This window comes from Phyllostomus hastatus, unplaced genomic scaffold, assembly GCF_019186645.2.
Source record: "Phyllostomus hastatus isolate PE091 unplaced genomic scaffold, TTU_PhHast_1.1 phas_contig_40, whole genome shotgun sequence".
In the NCBI taxonomy this organism is placed as follows: domain Eukaryota; kingdom Metazoa; phylum Chordata; class Mammalia; order Chiroptera; family Phyllostomidae; genus Phyllostomus; species Phyllostomus hastatus.
This window is the reverse complement of record NW_025333872.1, coordinates 5,365,453-5,388,442: the sequence shown is the minus strand read 5'-3', so window position 1 is coordinate 5,388,442 and position 22,990 is coordinate 5,365,453. Positions and strand designations below refer to the sequence as shown.

Genomic DNA, 22,990 nt, shown 5'->3' with positions numbered 1-22,990 from the left:
CTCCTTGGGCTGCTCGGATTCCCAGGGAAGACTCGCCAGTCTCTTGTCTGGAGGAAGAAGAAGGTCTGGCTGCCAACTTTCAGGGATGCAAAGAGGAGAACAGGGCTGGGGTGTGTCTCAGCCTCAGGTATGTATTCTTCAGGTAATCGCCCAGCTTTCAGGACCCCTGTCACCATCCTCAGTAGCTCCAGTGTTCTGCTCCCTTCCTGCCTCTCCCAGAAATTGTCTGGTAACCTCTCTAGGGATTCACTCCTAGCCATTTTTCCAAAATGAGGAAAGGCCAGTTATCCATCTGCAGAAAGTGGGCAAGGACATCCTTGCTTCTTAAACGTCTTCCTGTTATCTCTGCCTAATTGGACGCCCCCTCGGCCTCTCCATTGCCCCAGCCATGTTGGAGACCTGGGGGAGGAAGTATGTCTTGATTTCCATTTTCCTCAGTGCTCACAAAGGATTCTGTACTCTCAGTTCTGCTAAGTCATTTCCCACTCTTTGTATCCTTTTCAGCTCCCCAAATGTTCTTGTTTTTTTATCTTCTAGTTCCCCTCACCCTTGTGTTCTTCTCATTTTGTGGTTTCAGCAGAGCAAAAACAAGGGTGTGTTTTCCATCTGTCAGTCTTACCTGAGAGTCTGAATGTGGGTCTTAGATTACCGGATCTCTGTTCATAAATAAATGGGGTCATAACCTCTTATTCTCACTTGGTTCTTACGTGGTTTTTGAGTCAATGCTGCTGTAGTCACAGGAATGATGTGAGCAGATTTTCTCTCTTTTTTATTTTCTGGTATAAGTTGTATAAATTAGGGAATGTCTGTAATTTGAAAATTCTTTTTGGTCTGGGGTTGACTCTCCCTTCCCAGATCCAGTGATAATTATGTGATAGGATTTTTATTTTTAAATTGTTGCTGTTCTAGTCAAGTTTTTAATTTCTTACACCAATTTTGAAATTTTGTATTTTTCTGGAAATGTATCCATTTTGTTTGTTATAAAATTTATTAGTGTGTGATTGCTCATAACACTTTTATTCTGAAAAATCTCTTTTGGGTCTTCAGGGACTCCTCATTTGTTTTCTTTATTTTTTTATTTGCACTTTTAAACTTTTCATTAGTCTTCCTAGAGATTTGTGTATCTTATTCTTTTTTATATTTTTTCCAAGAAAAGCATTTAGCCCTAGCAGGTGTGACTCAGTGGATTGGGCATCATCCTGCAAACCAAGTTTGCCAGTTCATTTCCCAGTCAGGGCGTGTACCTGGGCTGCAGGCTCTGTGCTGCGCCCTCCATGGGGCACTTGCAGCAGGCAGTTGATGTTTCTCTCTCACACTCATGTTTTTCTCCCTCCCTTCCCCCCTCTCTAAAATAAAATAAAAAATAAAGAAAAACTATTATATTACAAATAGTTTATATTTGTAATATAAACTATTACAAATACAGGTAAATCCTCTTATAAAAAAGAAGAGTATTTTGTTCATCTCCCTTTTGCTCTCATTTCTGTATTTAATTGATTTCTGTCTCTCTTAATTAAGACAATCATAGCTACTGTAACAGATATATTTCAAAATTGCAGAGAATAAAAGTTGATTTCTTACTTGTCCAACAGACCAATGAGGGTGACTGGGGACAACTTTGCACAGGACTATGTAGGCACCCAGGCTTTCTCCTCGCATGGCTCCGTCATCCTGAGTTCTGAGTCCTCTGCTTCCAGCAGTGGATGGAAAGAGGAAGTATGGTGCACGGGAGGGTTTATAAGGCAGGTTGGGAGCAGGTCTGGAACAATGCACATCACTTCCGTCCCTCCTACCCTACCTGGACAAAAATGGGGTCTACCTCAGCCCTCAGGAAGACCAGAAAATAGGTTTTGGTGAGCACAAAGCAGCTCTGCCTTCACTTCTGTCATTTCCTTTCCTCCTACTCTGGGTTTTGCTGAAAGATGGTACCAGGTACCTTCCCCACCCATGTCTACTCCCATCTTGGCGGCAAATGAGTGACCTTCACTATATTCATGGTGTATATCATTCTTATTTTTGTCAATCTGAAGGTAAAAAAAATATAACCATTGTTGTCTTAACTCACATTTTTTGATTACTAGGTATGTCGAACAATTTCAATTTCACATTTACTTATTGTCTATTTGCTTCTCTAGTTTCTCTTTGATGTCTTAGATGCCCCCTCTGTTCACATTTGTATCTTTCTAGTTGATCTCAAAGACTTCTTACATATTACATGCAACAATGCTTTAAATGTTATATAATCATGTACAGACATACTTCTTAGTTTGTTCTTTTACTTTATTTTGTAATTGTATTTTGTTATACTTTTTTATACAGCCAGATCTTTCAATCTTTCTTTTATGGTTTCCACCATTGAGTCATGACAAGGAAGTTATTTATTGCAAGCTGATGTAAATGTTTCATGTGATTTTCCTTCTAGAACTTTTATAACTAGTTATTTTAGAAAAAAATATGTAATTAAAAATTGAGGCAATAGCTGGAGCTACTCTGAACTCTTCTTTTTGTCTCATGGCCCATGTCTAATCCATGAGCAAACTGTGTTGTTTCTGCCTGAAAAGTTTTTCTGGTCACTTGCTTCTTCCAGGCCACCATCATTTCTCACCTAGGTTATTGCAAAAACTTTCTAGTGGATTTCTCTGCCTCTACCCTAGCTTTTCTACTGTGCACTATCCACACAACAGCCAAAACAATCTTTTTATACTGATAATCAGCTCAAAACCCTCTGGTGACTTCCCTTCTCAGAGTAAAAGGCCAAGTCATAAACGGGCCCACAAGATCCTCTGGGATCTGTCCCCTCCCTCCCTGGCCCCTCTTCTAACATTCTCCCCTTCTGACTTTGCTCCAACCACACTTGCCTCCTTGCTGCTCAATGAACACTTACCAAGTGTGTCCCTATCTCAAGATCTCTGCACCTTTTCTCCCTCTGCCTGAGTGTTCTTCCTCTGGACCATAGATGCCTTGTTCCTTCCCTTCCTTTATGTCTTTACTTAAATGTCTCCCTGTCAGTGAAGCCTTCTCTGCCCCTCTACATGGAAGAGCAACTCCCATTCCAAGACAGATAAAACCCTCTGAATCAGTTAAGGTGTGCTCAGACAACAGAAGCACATTGAGTCATTTGGAATCAGAGGAATTAGAGGCATTGCACCATGATGGGAGCTGGTGAGCAAGTCTACAATGTTGATTTGCCACTTGGTACTGTGTGTGAATCACTGTTAGTCAGTGGGGCTGACAGTTGAAAGAAAAGTCAAGTTCCTGACTTGAAGGAAGAGGGAATGGGGACAGATGGAGACTGGAACTTGCCACAGCCTCTCATTGCCTCTAACTTCAATGTCAAGGGAGGAGTGCAGGAGGAGATGATGCCTGTGGCAGTAGAGCTGTACACATGCTTGGCCTACGACTCTGGGAGGCTGAGCTCAGGTGGCTGCAGGTTGGGTGCTGGCCCAGAAGCAGGAAAATAAGTAAAAACTAATGGAAAAAATTTACATGTGAACTATTTAAAGTTATACCCAAGAGAAGCAGGTACTCAAACATTTGCAAAAATCATCAGAAGAGTTACACCCTTAGTATTTTGTATGAAATCTCTCCAATTGATAAATATGTTTCTCAGGAAACTTTCCATTTTTTTAAAGTATATTTTATTGATTATGCTATTACAGTTGTCCCATTTTTTTCTCGCCTTTATCCCCCTGTGCTCTGCACACTCTTCCCTCCAGCATTCTTCACCTTAGTTCATATCCATGGGTTATACATATAAGTTCTTCAGCTTCTACATTTCCTATACTATTCTTAACCTCTCCTAGTCTATTTTGTACCTACCAATTATGTGTCTTATTCCCTGTACCTTTCCCCCCATCATCCTCCTCCCTATCTCCACTGATATCCCTCCATATGATCTCCATTTGTGTGATTCTGTTCCTGTTCTAGTTGTTTGCTTAATTTGTTTTCGTGTTTTTTTTTAGGTTCAGTTGTTGATAGTTGTGACTTTGTTGTCATTTTACTATTCATATTTTTTATCATCTTCTTTTTCTTAGTAAGTCCTTTTACCATTTCATATAAGGACTTGGTGATGATGAACTCCTTTAAGCTGACTTATCTGGGAAGCAATTTATCTGCCCTTCCCTTCTAAATGAGAGCTTTGCTGGATAGAGTAATCTTGGATGTAGAACCTTACCTTTCATGACTTTGAATACTTCTTTGCAGCCCCTTCTTGCCTGCAACATTTCTTTGGAGAAATCAGCTGACAGTCTGATGGGAACTACTTTGTAGATAACTGTCTCCTTATCTCTTGCTGCTTCTGGGATTCTCTCCTTCATTTTAATCTTGGGTAATGTAATTATGATGTACCTTTGTGTGTTCCTCCTTGGGTCCAACTTCTTTGGGACTCTCTGAGCTTCCTGGAAGTCTATTTCCTTTGCCAGATTGGGGATGTCCTCCTTTATTATTTGTTCAAATAACTTTTCTACTTGTTGTTCTTCCTCTTCCCCTTCTGATACCCCTATAATTTTGATGTTGGAATGTTTAGAGATGTCCTGGAGGTTCCTAAGCCTCTCCTCATTTTTAAAAAATTCTTATTTCTTCATTCTTTTCTGTTTGGTTGTTTCTTTCTTCCTTTTGGTCCACTCCATTGATTTGAGTCCCAGTTTTCTTCCCATCACTATTGGTTCCCTGTGCATTTTCTTTCATTTCACTTAGCGTAGCTTTCATTTTTTTCATCTAATTTGTGACCAAAATCAACCAATTCTGTGAGCATCCTGATCACCAGTGCTTTGAACTGTGCATCTAATAGGTTGGCTATCTCTTTGTTGCTTAGTTGTATTTGTTCTGGAGCTTTGATCTGTTCTTCTGTTTGGGCCTTTTTTTTTGGTCTGGATGTGCCTGTTATATAGTGAGGTGCCTGTTATGTAGTGAGGGATGGAGCCTTAGGTGTTCACCAGGGTGAGTCAGGCCAGTTGCTGGGTTGTGATGTTGTATGTGAGGCAGGGGTCAAAGAGGGAACAATGGTGCTTGCTCCGCTCTCTGTCAGATTTCAGTCCCTTCCGCCATTTCCCCCAAGGAAACCAGGCCCTTCTGGTGCTGATTCCCATGTGGGTGGGCTTGTGTACATTCTAGGACCCCTGTGGGTCTCTCTAATGAACTCTCCTGTGAGGCTGGGAGTCTCTCCTGGCACCTCAACTCCCTCAGGTGTTTTCAGTCCATTTTTTTTTAGATTTTATTTATTTATTTTTAGAGAGGGAAGGGAGGGAGAAAGAGAGAGAGAGAGAAACATTAATGTGTGGTTGCTGGGGGCCATGGCCTGCAACCCAGGCATGTGCCCTGACTGGGAATTGAACCTGCAATGCTTTGGTTCACAGCTCATGCTCAATCCACTGAGCTATGCCAGGCAGGGGTCAATCCATGTTTTGAGGCTTTATTTCCCTGCACTGGGACCCTAGGTTGTGCGGTCTGTCTCACTCCCCAGTTTCGCCTGGTTTTCACCACATCTGAGCGCAAATGTGGGACCGCCTGGTCAGCCACCTTGTGCCCTGTGCCCCGCTCCACAATTGCCGCCTTGCTGGGTCTGTCCACTGCTACCCTGCACGTGGGGTCTGCCAGCCATCGCCTGCATGCTCAGGGTCCACCTTCTGCTGTCTTGCCTGCCTGGGGTCCGTCAGCCACCACTTTTTTTGCCAGGACTCTTCTCCACCTGGCCGCCTGACTCTGCCCCTCCTACCAGTCTGGATGAATGTGTCTATTTTAACTCCTTGGTTGTTGGACTTCCATACAATTCAACTTTCTGTTAGTTATGCTTGTTATTTTGTTTCTAAATTGTTGCTGTCCTTATTTTGGTTGTGCAAGGAGGCGCAGTGTTTCCATTCCTCCATCTTGGCCAGAAGTCACTGGGTCCAACTTCTTTGGGATTCTCTGAGCTTCCTGGACTTCCTGGAAGTCTATTTCCTTTGCCAGATTGGGGAAGTTTTCCTTCATTATTTGTTCAAATAAGTTTTCAGTTTCTTGCTCTTCCTCTTCTCCTTTTGGCACCCCTATGATTCAGATGTTGGAACGTTGAAAGTTGCCCCAGAGGTTCCTAAACCTCTCCTCATTTTTTTGAATTCTTGTTTCTTCATTCTGTTCTGGTTGAATATTTATTTCTTCCTTCTGTTCCAAATCACTGATTTGAGTCCTGGTTTTCTTCCCTTCACTGTTGGTTCTCTGTATATTTTCCTTATTTCACTTTGTATAGCCTTCACTTCTTCCTTTATTTTGCACCTATAGTCAACTATTTCTGTGAGCATCCTGATTACCAGTGTTTTGAACTGTGCATCTGATAGGTTGGCTATCTACTCATTGCTTAGTTCTTTTACTGGAGTTTTGATCTCTTCTTTCATTTGGGCCATATGTCTTTGTCTTGGTGTACCTGTTATGTTGAAAAGGGTAGAGTTTTAGGTATTCACCAGGTCAGGCAACCAGAGGTTTTGAGGCTTTATTTACCCCTGCTGGAATTCTGGGTCGTACAGTCTGTCTCACTTCCTAGTTGTTCCTGCTGGTTTATCTGCAGGCAAATGTAGGACTACCTGGTCTGCCAGCCACCACCTCGCCCTCTGGTCCACCAGCTGCTGCCTTGCCACACTTCCTCTCCACCCCTGCTGTCTGTCTCTGTCCCTCCTACAAGTCTGGATGAATGTTTCTTCTTTAACTCCTTCTTTGTTGGACTTCTATACACTTCGATTTTCTGGCAGTTGTGGTTGGTTTTTGTTTTTAAATTGGTTGTTGTTCTTTTGGTTGTGTGAGGTGGCAAAGTGTGTTTATCTATGCCTCCATCATGGCTGGAAGTCCTCAGGAACCTTTCTGAGTAAGGAAATTGATCCTGAAGGGAATGGGGAGTTGTCTTTAGCTAAACTGATCTGTTTTTGGGAACCAGGGGTGGGTCCCTTCCTGGAGGCATTGTGACACCAAGACTGCCCTCTCCCTCTTGAGACTAGAGGTAGCTGGGAAAAGGAAACCTGAAGTGTCTTCAAAAGTGGCTGGAGGAGCTCACACTTAATCCTATGAGGGTGGCCTGATCATACAGGACACTCACTGAGGTGGTAGCTGAGCCTGGAGGACTCTCAAGGGTCCATCTTCCCAGTGACCAGGGGCTCAGTGGGGAGGCAGGGTCACAGAGGGTTGTTAGGACAGTGAAACTATTTTGTATGAAACTGTAATGGTGGATAAATGTCATTGCACATTTGTTCAAACCCATAGAATGTATAACACCAAGAGTGAATCCTAATGTAAACTATGGACTTTGGGTAATTATGATGTGTTAATAATGTAGTTATGATGTGTGGTCTACCAGCTGTAACCACTCTCCTGGGGATCTTGTTACTGGAGGAGGTTGTGGGTGTGTGGCGACAAGGGACATATGGGAACTCTGGGCTTTTGCTGTGGACCTGAAAACTAGTCTATTTAAAAAGTACATGCATATATATGGTAACAAAAAAAATTCCAAGTAGTTTAGAAGTATAAAATGAAAAGTAAAATGCTGTCTTATCTAAACCCCTAGTGTCTCTCTTCAAAAATAACCACTGTTAAGAAATTTTTATGTATCCTTTCAGAAAATGTTGTGTGTGTATATATATATGTGTGTGTGTGTATATATATATATATATATATATATATGAGAGCTTTTTATATAATAGTCACATATATATGAGCATATATATATATATATGAGATAGAAATGTATGCTGGCATATATATATTTCTATCTTTTAGCATTTTTATGCCAAAGCCCCCATGCAATAAATAGAGCCTTGCAAGTTTTTTCACTGGAACTTGATCTTGACATTGCTCTTTACTGACACACAGAAATTTGATTCATTCTTTCTAATACCAGCAGGGCATTTCATTATCAAGTACTCAACCACTTTCTTAATGATTATGAAAGTTTAGAAAACTCTTACCAACACTGCTGCAAAAAACTTCCCCGTACATACACTGGTAGCTCTGTGACACATCTATAGGCAAATTTCTAGTAGTGTGATTGCTGGGTTTATGGGTACATGCATTATATTGATGCTGTCAAAATTGTCCTTTTCGGACTTTACACCAGCCTGGACTCCTAACACCTAGCAGTGCATGAGGGTGCCCGCAACCTTGCTAATGCTAAATGTTGTCAATCTTTTCAGTGTTTGCCAATCTGATGGGTCCAGATTATATTTATTTGGAGTTTTTCTATTCTTTATAGCTGAGCTTAATCCCAACAAACACAGCTCCCACTGTTGAGAGCTTTGTTAGGTGTACCATTTTAGTTTAATGGTTATTTTCCCTAAGCATTGTTGCATTGTTGCAGTTGCATTGTTGCAGTTGAATAGTCTGTTATTTCAAGTTCTTTGCAAGTGATGGCTGCTTCCTCTCTGATCTGTGTTCTGCAATTTCTTGGCAATATGCTGAGATGAGGATTTCTTTTTGTTTATATTGATTGGTTTATGATAGCATGCATTTGTGGCCTAATGACTTTTCATAGCTCTGAAATATTCTCAGCCATTCTTCACACATTGCTTCTCACGTTCAGTTTCTGCTTAGGATTTTGAAAGCTAACTGAGTATTGTTCTCATCCAAACAAGAAGAACAAGTCAGGTAAATGACAAAACCATAACTTTTCATGAATTTATAAGAGAGCTGAATTTGTAAGGCAACCAAGTAACCTAAAATCCAAGAGAAGATAGGCCATTCCAAGTAAGCACTAGGTCACCCGTTCACAGAAAGGGAGAGAGACGTAGAATACCAAACAAGTGGGCATGAACCATTCAGCTAAGATTTTAACCAAGTGTCAAAGGTCAGCTCAGATTAGCTGACAATACAGAGCTCCTGAGAGCCTGAGGCATGAGCAGAGTCCTCACACCCACTTGCAACCTCTTCCAGGTGCTCATGAGACAGATTGGAGGCAGGGAATCTCCCTAGGTGAGAACCTGGAGAAAGGAAGTGAGAAACAGACCTTTATCCTCTGTAGAACAAAAGCATCGAGCCCCTGAGTCAGGGCAACAAGCCCTGATATCCCAGAGCAGAGGTGAAGACCCACTGAAGCTAAGGTAGTTTATATGAAAAAGCTTTCTGGCTGCCTAGAACACCAATGTGGTGACTGGAGCTCCAGCAGTCACCTTGACCACAAGATGACAGAATTTGGAGGCCGTGAGCTGGGATGCTGGGATAGAGAGTAGGAACCAAAGTTCCTGATGATGCAAAACTACCATAACAGCCTTGAGGTGCATATCTGTGAACTTTTTTTAGTGAGAGATAATAAAGTACTATTGCTTAAGCCAAGAGTTTTCTGTTATATTTAGCCAACTAATTTTAACTGAATCAGAACTAGACATATACTCATTTACAGAGGAACCTCATGTCCCTGAGACCTCTAGGGAGCAGCAATTTTCAACTGGTGAGCTGCAAGAATTGTTAAAACAGGCAGTACCTGACTAGTCAGGGATACTGACCTCTTCTCCCTTAGATTGTCACATAAATGAAATGACAATAGCCAACACAACAGTGTTATCTAGTATAAATGGATCAAAATTATAACTATATTCTTGTCAGATCGGCAAAAAATATAATGTATTTTTTTGTTGTGTTGTAGAATTTAAGTAATTTGTTTATGCGTGCCATGAGATAAAAAAGGTTGAAAATCGCTGCCCTAGATCATAAACCCTGTATGTAAACAAAAAGACTCAGCCAGCCCAGAAAGCAACCTGTGCTTTATGGGTAGACCTTCAAAATAACAGCTGCTATAATATTAAAAAATTATCCTAGGCTAAAACTAATTTAGTGTGAAAGATATTACTAGGATAAAAGATACTCCTTTGTAGCATTGAAGGCTGAGGATAAGGAATCTAAAAACTAATGGCTTTTTAGGATGCCACACTCCATATGCCTCACTTAATTAAGCCATATGAAGGTAGAGAAGCTTATCCAAAGTAAATTGCACCCTCTAGTGGTGACTTTAAATGTACACAAGATTGTGACCTGAGGATTTTGTTTTGTTTTCTTTAGGGACAAAAGATAAATAAATAAATAAATAAAAGTCTGACTTCGTGATCCTTCTATTTAATAATAGTGCAGTTACTGTGGAATGAATGACAGCTCTTTCTTACAAAGCTAAGGGTTTCTGCTATAATTATTTTACAAAAAATTTTAAAGTTGCCATTGCACAATACAAACAAATGGTGTCTACATAAATTGGTTCTTGTAATTCATATAAAAGTGAAAATTGTACTTTAGGCCAAGATGGAGACATAGGTGGATACACTGTTCCTCCTCGCACAACCAAAAGAAAGACAACAATAAATTTAAAAACAAAAAACAACCAGAACTGCCAAAAATATCTAACTGTATGGAAGTCCAACAACCAAGGAAGTCCTAAAACCAATTTTGTTGAAGAAGAAACATTCATCCAGACTGGTAGGAGGGGTGGAGACAGGCAGCTGGGCAGAGAGGACTCGAGTCTAGGCTGCGGCTGGTGGACTGGGGTGAATGAGGCAGAGGCTGGTGGAGTGGGTGGTCCTACATTTGCTTGAGGGTAAATGGGGAGGAACAACTGGGAAGCAAGATAGACTGTGCAACTCAGGGTTCCAGTGCAGGGAAATAGAGCCTTAAAGCCACTGACTGGAAAAAACCTGTGGGGGTTGCGACAGTGGGAGAAACTCCCAGCCTCACAGGAGAGTTTGTTGGAGAGATCCACAGGGTCCTAGAGCGTACACAAAGCCACCCACCTGGAAATCAGCACCAGAAGGGCCCAATTTGCTTGTGGGAAGTGGGGGAAGTGACTGAAAGCTGGCTGAGAGCTGAGTGGGCCTTGTTGTTCCCTCTTAGACCCCTCCCCCACATACAGCACCACTACCCAGCTATATGGGTTGCCCTGCCCTGGTGAATACCTAAGGTTCCATCCCTTACTACATAACTGGTGCACTGAGACAAAAAAAAAAAGATCCAAATGAAAGAACAGATCAAAGCTCCAGAAAAAAAGTACAACTAGATGATGAAGAGATAGCTAACCTATCAGTGCACAGTTCAAAACACTGGTAATCAGGATGCTCACAGAAATGGTTGAGTATAGTTGCAAAGTAGAGGAAAAAGTGAAGGCTATGCAAAGTGAAATAAAGGGAACCAACAGTGAAGGGAAGGGACTCAAATCAATGATTTGGAGCAGAAGGAACAAATAAACATTCAACTAGAACAGAATGAAGAAACAAGAATTCAAAAAAATGAGGAGAGGCTTAGGAACCTCTGGGACAACTTTAAATGTTCCAACATCCAAATCATAGGGGTGCCAGGAGAAGAGGAAGAGCAAGAAACTGAAAACTTATTTGAAAAAATAATGAAGGAGAACTTCCCCAATCTGGCAAAGGAAATAGACTTCCAGGAAGTCCAGGAAGCTCGGAGAGTCCCAAAGAAGTTCAACCCAAGGAAGCACACACCAAGGCACATCATTATCACATTACCCAAGATTAAAGATAAGGAAAGAATCTTAAAAGCAGCAAGAGGAAAGGAGACATTTACCTATGAAGGAGTTCCCATAAGACTATTAGCTGATTTCTCCAAAGAAATCTTGCAGGCAAAAAGGGGCTGGAAAGAAGTATTCAGATTCCTGTAATGGCTGCTTCCTGTAAGGCATTGTCACATGGAACCTCCTAGCTTCTGAGTTCTGGGAAGGGAGTATTTCAAGTCAGATACAATTATACATATATTGTTTCTTTGAAAACCTTCAGAGTTCAAGATCCAGTCATCCCAAGGTCCCAACATCATGACGTCAGTTTCAGCACAGTTGTTAGTCCTCATTTCACTGCTTTTGGTGCTGCCTGTTGTTGAAGCAGTAGAAGCAGGAGATGCAATCACTCTTTTTTCAAAAAAAAGATTTATTTATTTATTTTTAGAGAGGGAAGGGAGTGAGATAGAGAGAGAGAGAGAAACATCAATGTGCGGTTGCTGGGGGTCATGGCCTGCAACCTAGGCATGTACCCTGACTGGGAAACGAACCTGAGACACTTTGGTTCACAACCTGTGCTCAATTCACGGAGCTACACCAGCCAGGGCCAATCACTCTCTTTTTATGTGTGGTTCTCTGCATTACAGGCATTTGTGCTTGTTTGGGGGTATATGCACGAGAGAGAAATGGAGAGGTATGACTTTGAAGAGCCTCCTGAATCAAACCTCACCCTGAAAATATTTGCGCTGTTGAGGTTAAAAACTAAGCTTTGGTGTTTGAAAGTTCCTGAGAAACAAAAAATAGGGTAATTTTACATTCTTATTTTCTGTATAATTTGGAATAAATTGATATATGTTACATGGAAAAATGTTTTTTCACAACAAATAATGCACTGAAAATTGCAGTCTATAATTTGTATTTGCAAGTTAGAAAGAGGATCAAGTAAGTCAGATGGCTGAAATTTGCATAAGTAATATTTAATAGTCTCAGAATTCTCAAAGCAATGAAATTGGGAGAAGGACATTTGCCTAGCATTCTAGGAAGTAGCCACTATTCAGTTGTAATCACTGCCTCCTGCATTGTTAAGGAGTCTTTTCTCTGTATTTTACTAGATTTTTGTTATCTCCCAAGTTAATATTGTACCTAGATATTAGATATAAAATACAGTTGGTCAAAACTTAAAAATTTTATATCTTGGGAAGAAAAGGTTTAAAAAATGTATTCAGTGTATCTAACATTGAAATGGAGAAAAGATTTAATGCAAAAAAATACTCTGTATTGACAGTGAAATAGAGAAGAGATATAATGTTAAAATCTTTATGTTAACTGGGTAACACTCTCATGGTGAGAAATATTATAACAAATATAAACCCATTATGATGCAAGTTAAAAAAAAAGAAGTATTCAAAGTCATGAAAGGCAAGGACCTATATCCAAGATTATTCTATCCAGCAAAGCTATCATTTAGAATGAAAGACAAAAACTATGAACAGTAAAATGACAACAAACAACTATCAACAACTGAGCCTAAAAAAACACAAAAACAAACCAAGCAAACAACTAGAACAGGAACAAAATTATGGAAATGGAGATCATATGGAGGATTATCATTGGGGGGCAGGGAGAATGGGGGAAAAGGTACAGGGAATAAGAAGCATAAATGCTAGGCATAAAATGGACAGGGGGAGGTTAAGAACAGTATAGAAAATGGAGAAGCCAAAGAACTTATATGTATGACCCATGGACATGAACCAAGGGATGTGGGGAATGGGAGTGGGATGGTGGGTGCAGGGCAAAGGGAAATAAAGGGGGGGAAATAGGACAGCTGTATAGCATAATCAATAATATATATTTAAAAAATGAAAATTATGTGGTTATTGTATAAATAACTGGTGTCTATATAAATTGGTTCTTATAATCCACATGAAATCGAAAATCAGTGTTATCGTTTAATGTGGACCTTTTGGTAAAATTTTAAAAGTGTAATATTTCTTCTTTTTTAAGATCTTATTTATTTATTTTTAGAGAGGAGGGAAGGGAGGGAGAAAGGGAGGGAGAGAAACATTGGCCCGCAACCTAGTCATGTGCCCTGAGTGGGAACCGAACCTGTGATCCTTCAGTTCGCAGGCCAGTATTCAATCCACTGATCCACACCAGCCAGGGCAAAAAGTGTAATATTTCTGTACTAATTCTTAACATAATTGAGTTGATTATTGATCATAACTAGTCCTATTTTAGGAGATTATTAATATACTTTAATACAATACTAAGACAATGAATATCTCTAAATACTTTTGAGAAACTGGAGTTCAAAATTAAAGTGGATTGTGATCAAATAAATTAATACTCATATATGTTAGGGACCAAATATAAATTAAAGGTCTAATATGTGTCATGCATACATGCATGTATATAATGCATAGACACACACACACATGTAATTTTGACCAATGGAATAAAAAACTAAGGTGCTTTTAGAAAGTTTCAAAAACTTGTTCATGTCTGCATTCTCCCTTTTATTCATCCTATGAGATTCTCCCGCAAGTTTTTAAAAAATATTTTATTTATTTTTAGAGAGAGAGGGAGGGAGGAGAAAGAGAGGGAGAGAAACATCAGTGTGTGGTTGCCTTTCACACACCCGCTACTGGGGATCTGACCTGCAACGCAGGCATGTTCCCAGACTGGGAATCAAAACAGCAACCCTTTGGTTTGTAGGCTGTCGTTCAATCCACTGAGCCACACCAGCCAGGGTTCTCCCAAGTTTTTACTTTCTCTAATTTCTTCCTGGGGTTGAAACAGAGTTGCTTCTTTTCAGTTTACTCATACTATGCTAAGGTCATACTAGTAGAAGTATACTCTGGAAAAATGCCATGTAACATAGATGCCCAGATATTGGGCTAGGAATTTGGAAGAATAAGTATAGTTTTTACCCCATGCCCATGAGTTCTACACATATGTATACTTGTCAAAATATAGAACACACTGCTTCTTCCTTAAACTCAAAATGAAAAAAGGAAACATATATATTTTGGACATTATCTTATCGAATGTTTGAATAAGATTTAATTAGTATTGTAATAGTCAAGGTGGACTAGCTTGTGTTACAAGAACCATAACCTTCTCCCTCCCCCTCCTCCAGTCTCACTGGCTTGGCCCAACAAAAATGTGCCCCTCATACCTCATTTCTGATGCAAATGAGCCCTCCAAGTTCTGCTGAGTCAAGCTACTTAGAAACTTGACTGATAAAAGCTTCCACAACCCCTTTAGAGGAAGAGGAAATACAGTGAATTCTGTGCAGACATGGAAAGCCTCACTGCGGCTGATACAGATTTCTGCTCAGAACTCATTGACCAAAGCCAATCCCATGGCCATCCCTTTCTTCCAAGAGTACATGGTGGTGCAATCCCATCAAGTGCCAGGAAAGAGAAGAGACACATTTGTGAACAATCCAAAAGTTACTACATGTCCAACGCAAGAATAGTTCAATTATGGGATGGTAAGACAATATATGACATGTTTTAAGATTAAGAAAGTGTTTGGAGTAATCACTATGTAAGGTATACGAATGTCTAATCACTATGTTGGACACATGAAACTAATATTGTATGTCAACTGTAATTGAAAAATACATTTAAAATATAAATAAAAATTTTAAACTTAAAAAAGAAAATTATTTTAAAGATTTTATTTATTTATTTTTAGAGAGAGAAGGGAGGGAGAAAGAGAGAGAGAGAGAAACATCAATGTGCGGTTGCTGGGGGCCGTGGCCTGCAACCCACGCATGTGCCCTGACTGGGAATCGAGCCTGAGATGCTTTGGTTTGCAACCTGTGCTCAATCCACTGATTGGCTCAATCACTGATTGTGCTCAATCCACTATGCCAGCCAGCGCTAAAAAAGAAAATTATTTTAACAGCAAGAAAAAGTTCACAAAAGAGGGAAATCTAATTAATATTTGCTTTCTAATCAATATATGCTTTTATATTGAGATTCAGTAGAAAAGGACAGTAAAGTTAAAGTTGAAGTGGATGCATCTAAAATGCATTTGAAGATCATATATTCTTTTTTTAAGATTTCATTTATTAATTTTTAGACAAAGGGGAGAAAGAGGGAGAAACATCTTCCTCTTGCACAACCCCTACTGGGGACCTGGTCCACAACCCAGGCATGTGCCCTGACTGGGAGTCGAATCAGTGACTCTTTGGTTTGCAGGCTGGCACTCAATCCACTGAACCATGCCAGCCGGGGCTGAAGATCATATATTTTATATATTCTATTTTTATTTTGTTTGGTCTTTGCCATTAACCTCAATACCAGTTTGTAGCATGTCAAAGTTAATAACCAATAATTTTGGAAGTTTATTTTTACATTTATATTACATTTCCATTATATTACTAGAATTTTTATTAGTATTGTAGTCAATGCAAAATGATTTTGTTCAGTGGAGACTTCCACTGACTAATATGTTTAGAAAAGTTGGTTGCAAGCAACTCTTTTCAACTTTACTTTCGGTAATGTCATGTTGGTAGTTTGAAATCAACCATCGTGAGAGTATTTATGTCATAGAAATTGGCAATGGCTATGAATCAAACTATTTTTCAGAAAGCTGATTATTAAATATTTACCAGGACATCACCGAATAAAGGTGAACCAAGAACAATGCATATTGGACATTTGTTTTATCTTCTTGGGAGAAATTTGCCCATTTTAAAAGTAGTTTATTTATCTTTTTATTAATCAGTTGTTAGTGTTCTTTTTTAAAAGATTTTATTTATTTATTTTTAGAGAGAGAAGGGAGGGAGAAAGAGAGAGAGAGAAACATCAATGTGCAGTTGCTGGGGGTCATGGCCTGCAACCCAGGCATGTGCCCTGACTGGGAATCGAACCTGTGATGCTTTGGTTCGCAGCCCATGCTCAATCCACTGAGCTATGCCAGCCAGGGCTGTTAGTGTTCTTTTTATATTCTGTATAATAGACCCTTATCAAATATATGATTTGCAAATATTTTCTCTGATTCTGTGGATTGTTCTTTCACTTTCATGTTTGTATAATTTTGCAGCACAAAGTTTTTTATTTTGATGAAGTCCAATTTGTCTGTTTTATTCTTTGGTAGCTTGTGCTTTAGATGTCATATTTAACAAACCATCATCCAATCCAATGTCATAAAGATTTACTCATTGGTGGGGTCGTAAATCAATGCAGCCACTATGGAAAACAGTGTGGAAGACCCCCCAAAATTAAAAATAGAACTACCATATGACCCAGGAATCTCACTTCTGGGTATTTATCCAAAGAAATCCAAAACACCAATTTGAAAAGATATATGCATCTCTATGTTAATTGCAGCATTATTTATAATAGCCAAGATACGGAAGCATCTGAAGTGTCCATCAATAAATGATTAGATAAAGAAAATGTGGTACAATTACACAATAGAATTTTACTCAGCCATAAAAAGGAATAAAATCTTACCATTTGCAACAACATGGATGAACCTAGAGGGTATTGTATTAAGTGAAGTAAGTCAGACAAAGAAAGACAAGTGCCCTATGATTTCACTTATATGAGGAATCTAAAAATCACAAAAGAAATAAACAAGTGAAGTAGAAACAGATTCATAGATACAGAGAACACTGACAGTTGTTAGATGGGGTAGAATTGACATACAACATAATATTAGTTTCAGGTGTACAAAATAATGATTTAATATTTGTGTATATTTTGAAATGATCACCATGATAAGTCTAGTTAACATCCATCACCACACATAGTTGTGATGAGAAATTTTTTTTGTTGTGATTAGAAATTTTAAGATTTATTCTCTCAGCAACTTTCAAATGTTGTTACATATGGATGGTACACTGTACTGAGAGGTTATTTTTTTTAGGATTTTATTTATCTATGTTTAGAAAGGGGAAGGGAGGGAAAAAGAGAGGAAGAGAAACATCAGTGTGTGACTGTGTCTCATGCGCCCCCTGATGGGGACATGGCCTACAAGCCAGGCATGTGTCCTGACTGGGAATCAAACCAGTGACTCTTTGGTTCACAGGCCGGCACTCAATCTACTGAGCCACACCAACCAGGGCAAAAGTTTTTTTTAATGTACATTTTATCATCATTTATGTCCCTTGGTTCCATGTTATACTTTAAGAACATGTCTTATTTCTAGAGATCTAGAGATCTCTTATTTGTAGGTTGGATTTCTATGAGTTGTTCTCCAATATACTTCTGAGCTCTTCAAAATGTTTTTATTCATTTTATATTTGGAAGTATTTCTGATGTGAATTTTCTCTGCTATTGATTTAATTTTTCACACCATCAAATCTTCATTTTATTGCTTCTAGTATGGAACCTGTTGGGTTTAGTTTTTTCATCACTGTCCTGTCCTATAGCACCATTTTTCCTTTTCTTCTTAAAAAAAAATCTAAGTCTGTTCTTGTTTAACGGTGGCCATGTCCTCTCAAATTGTTTCTGGGGTTTCCCACACCTAGGCCACGTCTACAGAATGCTGAGGGCAGCTGCAGGCGGTGGGTCATCCTGGTGATGAAGAGGGAGTGGGTCTCACATCAGAAAAAGCCAAGAGAAACAGGGTGAGTGTGAGTAGGGACAGAATGTGGAAATAACCTGGGTCAGGTACCTCACTGAGCACTTTCCATATAGATCTCATTTAGTCCTCACAAAAACCTAAAAAGTGAATCATTATTATTCCAAACTGTCCCTCCGTGTGCCTGACATTCTTAGCTGTGCTGAACTGGGTGGGAGAGAGCACCTCGGGAAAGGACCTTGGGAGAGCAAGGCAGCCCTCTATTTCACTGATAATATTAATGCCTTATGTTTGTTTATACAAAAATGTTACTCTCACTACAATTTTATGAGCTTGGTTGAAAAGGTCATTGTCTTTTCCCCCGGAGAACAGAAAACTGGCGGTTGGATAGGCTTAGTTGAAAGTTGAGCTTTGTCTCTGGATTCTTGCGTTATCTTTGACGTCTGGAGCTGAGGCAACCAGTGGTGAAAACAACAGTGGACTCGGAACTTCCCAATAGTAGTATCACATCCTGTTGTGTAACTTTCTGGAGCCGCTATATCAGGGTGTTGCGTTGTAGCTGTTTCAGGAGCCACAGTGGCAGTCAGAGTTGGTGCCCTTGAAGGATGAGGAGGACCAGGCTCTGGGGGCTGTTCTGGATGTCCTTCTTCTTAGGTAAGGCAAGGAGGAGGTGTGAGCAGATGAGGTCTGCTCAGGGCCTTGGGAGTTTCCACCAGGAGAAACGTTTCCCTTTTCTTTTGAAGCCCCAGGAGAAATGACCACCCAAGATAGAGCCAACCAATAGCTATGCCAGGCTGGCTTTCCCTACCCAAACTTAGGAGAATCAGGGGTGGTAATCCATGTGGTTCAAGTGGAGTTTGGCTCTCATGGACCAGTGTATTTCTTTGTGTCTTATTCATGTTTTTCCAAAGGAGAATTGGGAGAAGATGAAGGGTTGAAGGTTGTGTACTTGTTGTGTCCTACGGGGATGGATTCAGGATTATCTAAAAGCTCCTTCTAGCTTCTGCGTCCTGGAAACAGAGTCACTTGGCACATGGCTGAGACTGCTCTAGTCCCCAGCAGACAGCTACTGTGGGCCATGTAGCTCAGAGGGTGAGGGCTGACTCTAGAGTCAGACTACCTGGCTTGGAGTCCTGACTCCACCACTCTGTACTGTGGGAATTTGGGCAAGCCACTTAATAACCTCTGCCTTATTCAATAACCCGTGCCTTGGTTTCCTTACTCTCAAATAGGAACAGCAGTGTCAGTCTTACACATTATGAAGATTAAAGGACAAAGTTATGAAGGTTAAATGAGATAGTATTTAAGACGGCAATAACTGCTGCTAGCTAGCAATGAATGGTATTTGTTAGTCTTTTTAAAATTAACATAAGGAATTTCTTTCTTGAAATGGTGGAAGAAAGGGTGCACAGATAGCACTTCAGCATCGATTTCTGATTGTCTCTGTTCACAACAGATAGGCAAGTTTGCAAGCCATCTCAATCTCCTGTAATTCCTACTGTCTTAATCCATTTGGGCTGCTCTAAAAATACTACCGGCTGTGTGGCTTGCAAACAGCAGAAATGTATTTCTCACAGTTCTGGAGGCAGGAAGTTCAAGATCAGGGTGCCAGTATGGTTGGGGTCTGGTGAAAGCCCTCTTCCAGGCTGCAGACTGCTGACTTCTCACTGAGTCTTCACGTGGTGGAGCGGGAGCATTCATCCTGTTCATCAGGGAAAAGTCCTCGTGACCTAACTATCTCCCAAAGACCCCACCTCCTGACACCACCATCACATTGGGGATTAGGACTTCAACATTGTGGGGGAGACAGAAACTTTCAGACCATAGTATCCACCTTTCCCGAGGAGTTGGCAAATAATTTATCTATAACATGAATTAAGAGATTAAGGCTTAAATTAGTATCATAGAAGTGGAAAGTAGAGCATTTGTATTTTCTTCAGAGACCCTCACAGTGCTTGGCACTGAATAGGTTCTCACCCACAGTTTGATGAATGACTGAGTGAATGAATGAGGGAACCAAACCTGGGTTTTTAAAAAAATTTTATTTTAATCATTGTTCAAGTACAGTTTAAACTTAGTTTAAGGCAACCCTTAGCTTCTGCTCACCTGTCTCTTGGAGTGGCATTTCTGACTAGGGTTCATGGGAGTCACCAGGAATCTTGTTTTTAAGGTTTCCTTAGAAACCAGAGTCTGATTCCAAAAGAATTGGCCTTCAAGCCTGGTTTCACTCTCAAAATCCTCAGGAGTCCTTGAGTTGGGTCTTTCCAAGGTCAGGCTGAGGTAGCCGGAGCCTGCTAGAGCTCTTGGTCCATCCTGAGGTGGACACAGAGGTGGGCTGTGATGAGCCCAGGGACCCCATGGAAGGGGCAGCTGTTGTCATTTTTCAACAATGTGTACTGTCAGAGCTACTGCTCAAGGATGAAAGTGTGTATATGCAGCAATAGTATTAATAGTAGCAGTAGTAGCTGTAGTGTACTGATAGCCTGAACTACAGTTTAATTCAGCATTACTGTCTAGCTAATATTTGGTGTTCTATGGAAGAGGGTATCCCAGGTCTGGCTGGATAAGCTGTAGTCCCTGTTGTGTCCAGTTGAAAACATAGACCTGGATCTTCTTCTTGCTTCCATTTTACTTGGGCCTCCTACTAGCAAAGCTTACTTCAACCAGACCAGATCACCCCCAATTCTAGGTGGTTAATCTGCTTCAGCCTCTAAGAGTATGATTGAAACTATTGTTGGTATAACCCAAGGGTTCTCAGCCTTGGCGTTATTGACATTTTGGGTGGAATGGTTCTTTGTTATAGGGCTGTTTTGTGCATTGTAGGATGTCCCCTACCAATTAGACTCCAGTAGCACCCTGTGCTCCCAGTTACAACAACCAAAAGTGTCTCCAGGCATTGTCCAATGTCCCCAGGGAGGGAAAATTGACCCCAGTTAAATATAGCAATTGAAGTTTCATATTCCACTGACATAAATTTGAGCAAGAAAGAGCATTCTTCTTAATAGCTACAGAGGTCTCAGGGAGCATTCCAACTGGCTCAGCCCTAGTCATGTGCCCATTGTTAAAGCAACCAGAGTAGCCAGGGTGACAGGGATCTTTAATTGGCTAAGCCTATGTCAAGTGTCCACCTTTGAGAATGTGGGCAGCCCTATCAGTAAAGACACATAGGATTGGTCCCCTGAGAAAGAGGTGCTTTGATACCCAAGGAAGACATAGAGGAATACCAGAGTCAGATATCTACATCCACCATGTCCTCAAGATGGTTTCCTTACTGCTTTTCCAATAGTTTCTTGAACTGATCTTTCTCCTGACTTAGACGAAGTTCCTTTAGCTGTTCAAAGGAGTTGCTGTCTGCTAGTATCATGTCTGCACATCCACTCTTCACTCTGTGTAAACAAACAAACAAACAAACAAACAAACAAACAAACAAACAAACACTAATACTCACAGTGGGGCCTTGTGCTTGCTTGCAGAGAAAGTCATATCTTTGCTGGAGGCCCTAAGGTTGTTGTTTGAAAAATGGGTAGTTAAACAAGAAAAGGAGGTGATTCTTCTGTCTTTTTTTTTTTTTTTTTGCAAAGAGAGGGAAACTATTCCTCTCAGAGATTAACTTTGATTTCTTGCTTACAGAACTCCAAGATGGAGCTAAATCAAAGGAGATCAAGTATGAACGAATAGAAGGGCAGATCCTGGACGTGGAATGTCCCTTCAACGTAGTACTGTTCCTAAGCAGCCAGAAGGAGTGGCAGAAGCTGACAGAAGGAGAGAAGCCTCTGACACTGGCAAGGACAGAGAGGAGCTCAGGGCAGACCAATCATGTCCAGGTGGGGAGGTACTTCCTGGAAGACATCCCCAGTGAAGGTTTACTGGTTGTCCGAATGACTAACCTTCAGCAGGAGGACTCGGGATTATATCAGTGTGTGATCTATCAGCCTCCCAAAGAACCCTTTGTGTTGCACCATCCTATCCGCCTGGTGGTGAAAAAGGGTGAGTGACCAGGGGCTGGGAGGTAGAGGATAGGGAGAGCCAGGCTGGGTGGTGGTAGGGGCTGTGGTGGTAGCACTACAGAACTATGGCTCAGGATTTCTAGTAGCCTGTCTTTCTCCCAGAAGCTCCGTGTCACTCATTTGAGGACCCTGAGAAGCATTTGGTCCAACAGTGAAAGTGGTTTCTGTGTATAGGATTCCTCTTGGGTGACAGAGCTCAGTTTGGAGTACTCTTATAGAATGAGGGCTACAGTGAAAGGTGAGTGGAAGACTGGATAATTTAGTCTCATTCTTCAGGTCTCCATGTAGTCGTTTCCTTGGGAAGCCTCTGGGATCCACGCACCCCCTCCCAAAGATGCATCTGATGGCCCTCCTAAGTGCTTACATAGCAGTGCTTTTCAGGCCTTACTGAGGGCACAGACCATCTGGGGATCTTATTTCAAATACAGACTGATTCAAGAGGTCTGGGGTGGGACCGAGATTCTGCATTTCTGATCTGCTGGAAGACAATGTTGATGCTGAGGTCTATGGCTCCCATTTTGGATACTAAGTAAGGCTCCAGAGCTCGCTTTGTCTCCCCTCTCACGGACAACGCTATCTCCCTGGGTGGCAGTGGCTAGTTTACTTATGTCTCCCCTATTGATCTCTGAGCACTTTGAGGGAGGAGCCTGTGCTTTGCTCAGCTCTGTATCCTCAAGTGACTAATGTAGTGTGGGACACACAGTAGGCTCGAAGTAGATGTTGATCTGATAAATTACGGAAGGCAGAGGAAAGAGAGACAAGGTCAAGTTCCTAGCACTAAGGAAGACAAGGTAACATATGCAATATATTAATAAAAGATGGCTTGTGAAGCTATGAAGCTATGTGCCATGGGTATAGATGACTATCAGGTGGAGCGGATGGTAAAAGCTAGAGTAATCAAGGAACTGTTTGTGAAGAAGATGGGGCATATGGATTGGTGAAGGATAGCAGGCAAGTGCATTTCTAATGACATGAACAGAAAATTCCTCCTTCTCTCTCT

At 40.8% G+C, this 22,990-nt stretch overlaps 2 protein-coding genes across 3 annotated transcripts in view; both read left to right on the top strand.

Annotated features, from left to right (window-relative positions):
- Positions 1 to 11,701: 11,701 nt before the first annotated feature.
- On the top strand, positions 11,702 to 12,140 carry LOC123821308 (small integral membrane protein 30-like). Its single transcript, XM_045842573.1, has 2 exons — positions 11,702 to 11,843; positions 12,049 to 12,140. Exons 1-2 carry the CDS (start codon positions 11,759 to 11,761, stop codon positions 12,138 to 12,140), a joined length of 177 nt encoding a protein of 58 aa, XP_045698529.1. The 5' UTR covers positions 11,702 to 11,758.
- Positions 12,141 to 18,549: 6,409 nt separating this feature from the next.
- The window catches only part of TREM1 (triggering receptor expressed on myeloid cells 1), a 34,153-nt gene continuing 29,712 nt past the window's right edge, over positions 18,550 to 22,990 (top strand). For both annotated transcript variants that reach the window (XM_045843608.1, XM_045843607.1), the window contains exons 1-2: positions 18,550 to 18,637; positions 21,614 to 21,970. In XM_045843608.1, the coding sequence (XP_045699564.1) occupies positions 18,589 to 18,637; positions 21,614 to 21,970 (406 nt within the window). In that variant the 5' untranslated portion in view covers positions 18,550 to 18,588. The remainder of the gene's footprint in view (positions 18,638 to 21,613; positions 21,971 to 22,990) is intronic.

What these genes read in the sequence shown, in the direction of transcription:
- LOC123821308 (XM_045842573.1), top strand. Translation starts at nt 11,759, where the DNA reads ATGACGTCAGTTTCAGCACAGTTGTTAGTCCTCATTTCACTGCTTTTG. An exon ending in AGCAGTAGAAGCAGGAGATG is followed by an intron (nt 11,844 to 12,048) that starts CAATCACTCTTT and finishes ACCAGCCAGGGC; the next exon opens with CAATCACTCTCTTTTTATGT.